General features: G+C 39.0%; 1 protein-coding gene across 8 annotated transcripts in view; it reads right to left on the bottom strand.

Annotated features, from left to right (window-relative positions):
• DST (dystonin) overlaps positions 1–12268 on the bottom strand; it is a 436076-nt gene that overhangs the window by 18240 nt on the left and 405568 nt on the right. For all 8 annotated transcript variants that reach the window (XM_039528295.1, XM_039528296.1, XM_039528299.1 and 5 more), the window contains 6 exons: positions 11693–11821; positions 5362–5505; positions 3907–4095; positions 2830–2959; positions 1267–1430; positions 791–953 (listed from right to left, as the gene is read on the bottom strand). In XM_039528295.1, coding sequence (XP_039384229.1) covers positions 791–953; positions 1267–1430; positions 2830–2959; positions 3907–4095; positions 5362–5505; positions 11693–11821 — 919 coding nt within the window. The remainder of the gene's footprint in view (positions 1–790; positions 954–1266; positions 1431–2829; positions 2960–3906; positions 4096–5361; positions 5506–11692; positions 11822–12268) is intronic.

The raw sequence follows: 12268 nt of genomic DNA, 5'->3' as shown, positions 1-12268 counted from the left end.
GAATGCAAGGCGTAAAAACTTCTGATATTGTTTTAAAAATGGAACTCTATAATCTGAAATCCTTCTTTGGTTGAGAACTCCTGCAGCAGCATGTTCATTGCTCACTCACAGACTGTACAGGGAGATAAATAAAGTATTACAATATATAACCATCCAGCACGACTGATCAACAGCAACTACAGGCGTACACCACTTGAGCTAACAGGGTAGCTCTTTCAGCTGGTAGTAGTAGCAGAATCTTATCCTCAGATGTGGGCTAGTAATGAGAGGCAGATATGACCATACCCATATACAGTACGTTCCACATACACCATGTTTGTGGAAGCTCATTTTGATTATTTCAGGTGCAGAGGAGTTCTTATCTACATAAGAGCTACCATTTGTACTGACCAGGTGCTGTCAGCAGGAACACAACTCTGACCCTCTGACACAAAAAGCACAGGTCACCACCACCTGAGCAAAAGGAGTTGTTAGAAGTGGTAGGCTCTTATCTTTTATGTGGGCCAGCCACTAGATGGAGACATGATCACACACACTTAGTGTATTACATACACACAACATAGGAACAAAAATCTGTGTCTTAATCTGACTTGCTCAAGAAAGGAGTGTCTAAATTTTAACAATGTTTTCAAGTAAAGCAATTATTGCCACTTTACCTTTATCTCAGAGTGATAATTTCTTTAAAAGTAAACTGATCTATTACCACATCAAGACTTACCTCAGATACAATATGTTGCCAATATATTAGATGCATCTCATAATCTCATCAGTAACTTAATTTAGAACTTACTTGAAGAAAGAATTCCATCAATAAATTCCTGCCTCGTTATCTTTCCATCCTGATCTTTATCAATCCTCCTAAAGAAGTCCATTACTCGAGATTTCTTATGATTCATCCATCGCATATACTTTTTCCTCCAGATATCAAAATCAAAGTTGGCAAATTCCCTTAGCTTGAGGAAAGAGAGATGAGAGATGTTTTTCAAGTTTAAATGAACCACTTACAGAATAAGTAAGAGAGGTCATGTTGGCATGCTTTTAAATAACAGGCTCTTTAAAATGCCCACGTTTGTACTGAAATGGTTTGGTTCTATTCACTATTAAAATAGGACTAGCTGCTTTTTGCATGCACATATCAAGATGTTTCCATCTAACTATACATCATATAACAAAAATGTAAGGCTGGCATTACTATCGCTTTGTAACAGGAAATGCAGGGTTAAACAAAAATACACATAGTATATAATATATATGCTGTGTGCTGACCTCTTCTAGTCTATCCAAAGCATCATTCAATTTCCTTCTTCTTTCCAAGGCTAGAAGCCAGACTTGCTGCCATTTGCTGACTAATAGGTTTATCCTTGGATTCTTGGTTTCAATTTGTGCCTGTGTTCCTGATGGATACATGCCTGCTGTTGGGGAACGTTTTCCTATTAAAATAGAATACAGGTTAGCATAGGCTTATTTTTCTCCATGTCCCAACCAATTTAAAACACAGTATATTTTCATGTGAATGATGATTGACCTCTTTAAAAAGACTCCTTTCTGCAACAAATAATGAGCCAAATCCTGGTCCCCACATTGTAATTAATGGGAGTTTTGCCATTGCCAGAGTAAGACAACATGATGGTTAAAACACCTGGGCCTTGTCTACTTGACACTTTCCACTACTAGCCATACTTGTGAATTGGCACCAGCACAGAAAACTGTTTATAAATAGTCCCACTGCAAGCAAGGTCTGAGAGAGCACTGCAGAACAAATAGCCTCATTTTGGAGGCAGAGGTAGAGAGACAAAAATTTTAAATCATCTCACTCAAGGATTCTCTTTACATGAAACTCAGTTGGGAGACCTACTAAAATCCATGTCATTTCATGCAGGATAGGAGAGAGGAAATTCATTAGGTGGTGCTCTTCATAACCAATCAGTACAGTCTTGTGCTGCACTGTGCAGCTAGGTATTTCATCTTTTGAATGCGTCAGTAAAAAACAACAACAAACAACCCACCTTTACCAGCTAAAGACCATTAAAGGTCTCTCGGCACTTTTTGCAAGCGTGGGAGTATTAAAACACAACAGGGTTAAAAAAATAAACTTTATGAGTGACATTTTTAAGGAAGCCTCAGTCCAGCCTTTAATTTTGTTTCCACAATTTTGCATGCAAAATTATTAGCACTCCCAAAATGGTCATATGTTGGCACATAATTGGCATATACATACTCTTTGCAGGTGTCAATTCTATATTTGAGTTTACAAAAACCTACCACTAGGAAGGTACAGTACACACAAAACTGCATGTATAAAAATTAGCATCAGATCATAAAAATCAGTAGCAATGTGATGAAATGAAGCACAGATACTGGAATGCCTCATCAATGTTTATTAATAAATATAAATAGTTTTCTGCAACTATTCTACTAAAGAAATCATATTTTTCCACTATGTGAGAATGGAAAGCAAAACTGATCATTTGTGACAGTCGCTTGTAAAAGGTTAAGAGGTATTCGAGTCTTATTGAAGAGAAATTAAAACAGTTCACTCTATATTTGGGAAGGAATTAGTACAAATTCTATTACAGTAGGTGTCATGTTTGCCTTGTTATGTATTGGCACAATTAGCTACAAAGTCTGTTACCAAATAGACACGTTCCTCTCAATGAAAAAACATATGACAAAGTAGTTAGAAAAACCAACGGAGGAATAATTTCACCTTGTTTTACCAAACTGTTCTGATAGTAATGACACCTAACAGTATTAGTTCATGAGAAATCAATCATTTATATTGGAAAAGTAATGATACATGTGACCTCCCCCAAAAATTCCATTACTTACTTCTTGTTCTCCCTTTATCTAGCACAGGAATATGAGACTGTATTGGAGTGGGTTCAACTGCCTTCCTTTTGTAGATCTTTGTGACTTTATCCACATCAGGCTGTTTTCTGGTCATTTCCTCCATAAACGTCTGCAATTAAATGGTAGCTGCTTTAATTATCAATGCAGAAGAATAATTGACGAGAAAGACAACTAAAGAAAATAGAATTCCAAGTTACAGAGAAAGGGCAACTACTTGTCAGGAAAATTACAGCAGGAGACACAAGAGACATTTCTCTTTCACTAAAATAATCCTATCATTCCAATTAAATATAAAATAAGTATTTTGTAGCTAAGAAATATTACCTATATGAACTTCTACCTACATTATGGCAGAGCTGCTAAAGGAAGTCTACATTTAAAAATATGTAGCCACACTTGGCTGCACTTGGTGCACTGGGTGTGATGTGCAAAAGACCCTGAATTCAAGAGCAGCTCCAGGTCCTTTGCTGTCCAGACTAACCAACAACAGCTCAGAGGAGAGTCAATTAGGATCTGACATGAAGCAAGGATGGTCACTTGCATAAAACATGTTTTAAAATTCATTTAGCAAAGCAGACAATGCAATGCTGGTTCTAGGCAGCAGCACTGCGTGATACTATAGGTACTTTTTAAATGTACAAGCAGCAAAGAGTCCTATGGCACCTTATTGACTAACAGACAAAGTGGGTATACACCCACGAAAGCTCATGCTCCGATATGCCTGTTAGTCTATAAGGTGCCACAGGACTCTTTGCTGCTTTTACAGATAGAGACTAACACGGCTACCCCTCTGATACTTGAAATGTACAGTGTCCTTATTCCTAACAAGCTGGTGCATGTTTTCAAAACATCACTGCATTTTCATTTGTCTGCTTTGTTGAACAAGGCTGGGATCAATCATAGGGACAAGGAACGTACAATCGGGTATCTGGAAACTGGATCATTAAACATCCTGTAAATAATTAGAACCGGCTCATGTTTGATTATGTAGCAAATCTAAGATGCATATATCAGTAAAAAATCCTTAAGACATGTTTCACATTTTTCATGGCTTACCTGATGTTCGGCTATGAGTGCTTTAACATCCTCGATCTCCTGGGGGATGACCTCTTTATCTTTTTCACTAAGAGTAGTCTCTGCCCACTGCAACCAGGACAATAAGGCTTCCAACAATTCCTGCTTAGCAATAAGTCCAGCCAGGGCTCCTGCCAGTCTCTGCTGATGTTGCTTTGCCCATGCTAATACCTTGATAAAAAGTCAATCCATGAATATTTCCACATCTGGTATGTTTCTTTTGAAAGTGCCCCACTTGCTTTTATCACAGAGCTTCCTCCCTCCTTTTCTGATTTAAACAAGTGTCAGGATTATCAGAGGTGCTGTGCACCTGGAGTTCCCAATTCAACCATGTTTCATCACAAGCATTAACCTCCAGGTTTTATTAAACTTCCACAATAGTGTCTTCTCACAGCATATTAAAGACTTAATCCTACACACCTTTCCTCACATAAATAGCCCCACTGAGATCACTGGAAATACTAGGCTAAGTGAATCAGGTAGAATCAGGTACCCATTTTTGGACACTCTGGAAGCTGTATTTGGCTACTATTTGTTTTCCTTTAAAGGTTCCCTTTTCCAGTGGTTCTCAAACTGGGGGTTGGGACCTCTCAGGGGGTTGCAAGGTTATTACACGGGGGGTTGCGAGCTGTCAGCCTCCACCCCAAACCCCGCTTTGCCTCCACCATTTATAATGGTGTTAAATATATTAAAAAGTGTTTTTAATTTATACAGGGGTGGGGAGGGGGTGCGCACTAAGAGGCTTGCTATGTGAAAGGGGTCACCAGTACAGAAGTTTGAGAACCACTGCTTTAAACTATAAACATAGACACAAAACTTCACCTCCAGAAGCTGAGCATGTATTCTCCATGGCATGCCCATTAGGGTTTGTCTACATGGCACTGCAGTCCAGACTACAGCGTGTGAACTCTAGAGTTCTCTAATGCGTTGCACTCCATCTATCTTGTGTAGACCCTGTAGGTGTGAACTAAAATCTACATAGTTCACATTACCGTAATCCTGTTTTGTGGCTTATGGAAAGCTGCTGAACAATTTGGAAATCACTACTGGATTCATGGGGGCATTTTAAGAATATTTTGGAATCCAGTATCCTCTAACATGATTATTACTGAGCAACGACAGACTACTTTGTATATATCCTGATTGTTGTTTTTTAAACCATTATACTCTCTCCCTTGATACTATGAATTTGCTGAGGAGAATGGGGGGTGGTATTTCCTAAAAAAGAGTCTGACCAGCTGCTGTAGTTATTCTTTTACTTCTCAAAAGCAGAGTAAAACCTGGCCTCTTCACATCTATCAGCTTGGGTATTTTAAATAGTTGTGTTCTCAACAGCTGGATCATTTCCTCCAACGCAACAGTCTTGTTAATTGCCAGCTATGTTCCAATCTATCAAAGACTGCCTGTTTCTATGAAGGTTGCATGAGACATACTGACCTCTTCAAATCTGGCTCTGATGATTGTTATCCAGTGCTTAATGGTAGTGATGGAGTCTGGGTGGCAGATAGCCAGGATGGCTTCTCCCATACCTGCTGCTTTATTTAGTTCTGCCTTTTTGTCCTCCAGCTTCCTCATGAATTCCTAAACCAGAAACATGATCTCAGTTAGATGCTGGCACCAGTTGAAAGAAAAATCTGAGTAATTTCAATGAGTATTGGCCAAATCTGGAAGACTAAAGTTCTCTACTGGATCATTCAAAGCCTGAACTGATTCAATGGGCAGAGGAAAAAAAGTAAGAGATGAGACAAGTCCAATTCTTATAAGAAAAATTCAGAGAGATAAGGTGGGCGAGGTAATATCTTTCACTTGATCAACTTCTGTGGGTGAGAGAAACAAGCTTTTTTGAGCCATGCAGAGCTCTTCTGAAGGTCTGGGAAACTGTCACTTTCAAAAGATGAGCCTGGGTGCTTAAATTCATAACTTTGCTAGACGCTAAAAATCCTGGTCTAAATAAAGACACAGGATTTATGGCTTATTACAACAATTACCCAATATTCCACCCCTCTTTTGTCCTATCACTGCATGGGTATTAATGGACCACTTCACCTTGAATGGTCCCTTAAACACATGCTAACTACTTATGCTAAACTTTCTGTTCAATCTCATATTTAACTGTGACATTCTGAGTACCTTTCCCAGATCTGGAGAAGAGCTCTGTGTAGCTCGAAAGCATGTCTCTCTCAACAGCAGAAGCTGATCCAATAAAAGATATTACCTCATCCACCTCGTCTCTCTAATATCCTGGGACTAACACTGCTACAACACCACTACATACAAGAAAAGTTAAGAACATTTAAAAAACCTATTCCATATAAAGAACTAAATTAAGATTTAAAATATGTAACATATTAGCCTGAAACACTTTAGTAACGCAAAATGTTGTATATGCTTTTCGTATACATGATCCTATTTAAAAAAAAAATCATACCACTCTATAAGATACTGTCAATCAAATGTGCTGTGGTTGGAGTCACTATTAGAAAATTTTCAGGAGACCTAGCCTGTTTATCAATACTAATCCTACAATATACCCAGCTAAAAGCTCCTTAACAGATGCTGAAGGAACACACTATAAAGAACCAGACAGCAGAACTGGTTGGGAATTTTCCGTGAGAATTATTTTCCAATGGAAAAATACTTTTCCCCCAAAAAATTTGATTTTCCATCAGGAAAACTGAAATGATGGCCCCCGGCTGCCCACCTGGAAAGCTCTCCTCAGTTTCATTTTCTGTCTGCAGGGAGAAAATGAAATTGACATGAACATTCCTGGTAGGCAGTTGGGGAGCTGCGGATGGGCTTGGGAAATGGCAGAGAAGTTGGGTGCCCTGGATACCTGCACATGTCCCACAGTATCTCCAGCAGCTGAGCTTGGGGGGAAAGCTGAGAGGTGGGTGCTCAGGCTCCAACAGGTTCTTGTCAATTTCTAATTACCTCCTAAAACTTGCAGATTCTGTAGTTAGATTTGATTTGGGCAGAGTAGGCAGTACCTGAATCTGGTTAAAGGTTAAATAAGTGAATGACTCTGAGAACAAATCAGGGTTATGTTTCCAGTCTGGTTGTGTTGAAATCCCATGAGCTATTCTTGCAATTTCAGCTCAAAATGGTTTCTGTACATACAGTGTATTTTAGTATTTGTTACACTGAGAAACTGGCAGCATTGGCAAGAGCCAGGCAGAATATTGGCAAACATAATGCAGCTTTCCCTACACAACTCTATAAATAAACCTCAAAATCCTGATCTGCAACAACCTAGATGTTTGGAATACTGAGCTTCCCCAAACTGTGCTGAACTCTGTGGTGGTTTAGTGATACACTAGAGAGAGATTGAGAACAAATTCATATCTTTTATTACCTAATGTAGTGCATTAACCTACTGTACCTCTTAGTCCCCAGAGACCGTGATGAGTGGTAGAAAACCTAAATTGTCTATGACATGTAGCCTTCATTAAATCATGTGCAGTTTTCAAGAAAAAAACTAAGTAGTGGGACATAAAAATGGACCTTTGAGGTTAAATGCTTAAAAATGAAAAGCTCTCAATATATGGCTTGATACAAAGGTATTAAAATCATTTTACAGGAATTATAAAATGCACTGTGAATAAAGGACGCATTTAACATTTACCTCAATAATGCAGTCATTATAATCTAATAAGTGATTAGGGATAATATTGTAGCAACATAGATGGAAGAGAGATGATGTTTTAAATTTATGTAACATACCACACTTACCTACCTTTCATTTTTTCTCCTAAGAATTTCAGATGTACATTGGAGACATCACACTCATCATCAAATTAACAATGTATAACACAAATGGTAATGCTGTACAAATTTCAAAAGCAAGTCATCCTTTGCGATATTAATTGGCACAACACACATACCAAGTTTAGGGGGAAAATTAGGTACTTTTGTAAATATTTGCAATTTACATCATCACCAATAGATAGTCATTAAAAGACTGAATCTAACCCCCCAGTAAAATAACACCTAACTAGATTAAGTAAGTAGCACTAATACTGTTACAGTTTTTTTTTATTATGAAGGTACTGGTTGAAGCCCCCTGGTTAAGGCTGCAGTGAGAGCTCCTGTATAAGCCCCTTCCTTCCTAACCTCTCATCAGAAGGTGGCTTTTGAAAATTGGTTATTAACGTTTGGAGAATAATAACTCTGGTGAGTCCAAAAGTGTAGTGTGGTACCTGATGAGAATTTTTTTGATTTATTAATGTGTGCATGGGGTATTAAGGATGTTGTCAGAATTGTTCTTAGATTGTGATTTCCATAGTTTCAATGTTTATTATTTTTTTACAAAAAAATAATGTGATTAATGGTACATCTTCTTTTAGAGTGGACTTAGCAATCTTAACTATAACTTAGCTAAGTTTTATTTTTATGGGAATTATTTTATTAGTCTAGTGACACAGGATGACATGCAGGCTCCATTAAAATCAATGCGGGTTTTTTACACTGATTTCAGTGGAGCCAGGATTTCACTTCTACAGAGGAGAGCAAAAAAACAAAAGGGAACCATCTGAAGCAGCTAGAGAGGACGGGCAGATAACAGGAATACTTCACTCCCTCAAAGAGACCAGAAAAGCAGCTGGCAGCGCTTCCATGGCATCAATGTATGGTGACATATATGGGGAAGGTATGGCCAGACAGAGGAGGATGGAGCTAGGGAGCCACAGCACAAAGCACTACATTCCCAGTGGCCTCAAATTAAGTGGCAAATTTCCACACAACTCAGTGGCAGTTGTTGAAACTTTCCCTCCTGTGCTGAAGATCCCTCAGATGGGAAAGCAGTAAACAGGCACAGTGAGGGAACCAGTGGCAGCACAACAGTGAACCAGACATGCTGCCAGTGGTGATGACAGGCACTAGAAGGAGCAGATACTACATATGGATGTCCTGAGATCTGTGTGTGGTTTAAGTCAGGATACTCTGAGGATTACTGAGTTATGCGCAGTTAGACGGTCATGCCCTGTCAGCTGATACCACCAACCACAAGGAGTGGTAAAAATATGATGCTTTTTTTTGCACCCTCAATTGCATGAAAGTTTTTTTGCAATTTTCTCCCTCACAGTAGTCAAGAAATAATTACTATTATCATTCCTGTCATGGCCTAACTTCAGTATCAGGCAAATTAGTTGAAACTATATCAAAAAACAGAATTATCAGACACATAGATGATTTGTTGGGGAAGATCAACATGGCTTTTGTAAAGAGAAATCATGCCTCCCCGATCTATTAGAGTTATTTGAGAGGGTCAACAAATATGTGGACAAGGGTGATCCAGTTGATATAGTGTACTTGACTTTCAGAAAGCCTTTGACAACCTTCTCACCAAAGGTTCTTAAGCAAAGTAAGCAGTCATGGGATATGAGGGAAGGTCATCTCATGGATCAGTAGTTAGAAGACAGGAAACAAAAGTTAGGAATAAATGGTCATTTTCAGACTCAAGAGAGCTAAATAGAAGGGTCCCCCAGGGATCTGTACTGGGACCAGTGCTGTTCAACATATTCATAAGTGATATGGAAAAAGGGTAAACACTGAAGTGGCAAAATTTGCAGATGATAGAAAATTACTCAAGATAGTTAAGTCCAAAGCAGACTGCAAAGAGTTACAAAGGGATCTCACAAAGCTAGGTGACTGGGCAAGAAAATGGGAGATGAAATTCACTGTTGATGAATGGAAAGTAAGGCACATTGGAAAACAATCTCAAATATGCATACAAAATGTATACATACTAAATTAGTTACTACCATTCAAGAAAAAGATCTTGAGGGTCATTGTGGATAGTTAGTTCTCTGAAAACATCCACTCAATGTGCAGTGGCAGTCAAAAAAGCTAACTGCATTTTAGGAACCATTAGGAAGGGGATAGATAATAACACAGAAAATATCCTAATGCCACTATATAAATTCATGGTATGCCCACACATTGAATACTGCATGCCATTCTGGTTGCCCCATCTCAAAAAGGATATATTAGAACTGGAAAAGGTACAAAGAGGGCAACAAAAATGATTAGGGGTAAGGAACAGCTTCCATATTAGGAGAGATTAAAAAGACTGGAACTGTTCAGCTTTGAAAAGAGATGACTAAGAGGGAATATGATAGAGGTTTATAATGAATGTTGTGGAAAAAGTGAATGAGGAAGTGTTATTTACCCCTTCACAGAACACAAGACTCAGGGGTCACCTAATGAAATTAATAGGCCGCAGGTTTAAAAGAAACAAAAGAAAGTGTTTCTTCATACAAAGTAGAATCAACATGTGAAACCCATTGCCAGGGGAGGTTGTGAAGGCTGAAAGCGTAGCTGGGCTGAAAAAAGAATTAGATAAATTCATGGAGGATAGGTCCAACAATGGCTTTTAGCTAAGATGGTCAGGGATTCAACCCCATGCTCTGGGTGTCTCCAAGCCTCTGACTGCCAGATGCTGGGGCTGGATGACATGGGATGGATCACTTGATAATTGCCCTAATGATGATATATGGAGATATACCTATCTCATAGAACTGGAAGGGACCTCGAAAGGTCATCGAGTCCAGCCCCCTGCCTTCACTAGCAGGACTAAATACTGATTTTGCCCTAGATCCCTAAACGGCCCCCTTAAGGATTGAACTCACAACCCTGGGTTTAGCAGGCCAATGCTCAAACCACTGAGCTATCCTGCCCTCCAGAAGATATTATATTACTTTAATTATCACACAATAAACGTCACTGTTCCCTTCCCTATCTCCTTTGGCAGCATCTTTTCACTGGTTATAAGCTTTTAGGGAAGAGAGCCCATCTTCTCTAAAGGTATGACTATACATTTTAACAGTGACACTGTTGACCACAACTCAGTGTAACACCAACAGACCACGGTCATCAGTGGGTAGGATCAAACCTGGGACCTCTGGAGCTTAGTGCATGAGCTTCTACTGCATAAGCTACAAGCCAACTGGCTGGTCCTGTTCTGTTCATTCCTTTTGAAGCATCTGGCATTGGCCACTGTCGGAAGACAGGATACTGGGCTAGATGCACAGCTGGTCTGACCCAGTATGGCCATTCTTACTACTACAACTGCATGGAAGGTGTTTTGGGGTTTTTTGAAGGTAACTTTCTCAATGGAAGAGATATGCCCCAGAGTTTTTCCTCAGTTGTGTCATTAACTTAGTCATTTTCGCATTTCGTTAGTTGAAATCCAGTTTGATGGCTTGTAACCTAACATCTCCAGTATCTTTGTCACTGTAATATTTCAATACATAATGCATGTGAAGCATGTCAACATGGTGTTTCATCATACCAGAGGGTTAATGGCTGATAACATCATTTTGATGACATATATAGATGATCTTGACAAAAAAGGTGTTCGGTGGTTTCACTCAACTCAGAGTTGCTAGGAGAATAGCTATACTGTTGGTATTAAAACATCCTATCAACAAAGCTTACCACGTTACATTGCTTGCAAGAAAGTTTTTGAACCAGTCTCTAATTTTATACAACTCCCTTAAAAATGCTATTTTTGCATTATTTTCTTAGTAAGACAAAATGGCTTTAAAGCCTAGTGAGATGTTACCCTGATAGACAGATAGCCTGAACTAAAAATGGGTGTTGAACCCTCAAATTTACAGAACTTTTAATTTTTTATTCTAGAAATAACTGTGAAAACAAGTCTTGTTGCAGGATGTGATTATACCAGAGATACTTTGCTTTGTTTAATTTTATTTCCACCTTTCAATAAATTAAGTCTAGCAGCCAGCATCCTCTCCATTATCTTACTTACCCTGTGCTGATCGATTAGTGTCCGCAGAGCCTCTTCATCATCTGGGAGGATTCCATGGAAACGAAGGGCCTGCTCTGCCTCAGCCAGCCATTCCAAAAGAACATGCACAACAGCGTGAAATTCCTCTGCCTGTAAGGAAAATAAAACAGCCCTTTCTCAGGGAATCTGACAGAAATCACTCGGCTTTGGATTCCTCTCTGAACAATGAAGCTGAGTCCAGCTTTGGAGTCATTAATCATGTAGCAATACAGGCACATTAACTTTCCATTAAAAAGTCAATGATATACAGTACTACATATCCATGACTGTAAAAATGTCTCATGCGTCTCAAAAATTGTAGGAAGCCTAAAAGCCTGCTCATGCTTTTAACCTTCTGATTTATAGTGTATTGCAGCGCATCTCAGAATATCATGCCTTCATTCTGAAAAATGACAAAGGAGGTGCTTTCATGCACCAGCTGGAGAAATGGGAATTACACCTTCTGAGTAGCCTTAATCATTACTTATGAAAAATTAACAGAGTAAGTCTTATGTGGGTAGAGAGGACAAGGAGAGTCCATCTGTGGGCACCCCATGT

Source organism: Mauremys reevesii, linkage group 3, assembly GCF_016161935.1.
Source record: "Mauremys reevesii isolate NIE-2019 linkage group 3, ASM1616193v1, whole genome shotgun sequence".
NCBI lineage: Eukaryota > Metazoa > Chordata > Testudines > Geoemydidae > Mauremys > Mauremys reevesii.
The sequence above is the reverse complement of the archived record's forward strand: the minus strand, read 5'-3'. Positions and strand labels throughout refer to the sequence as shown.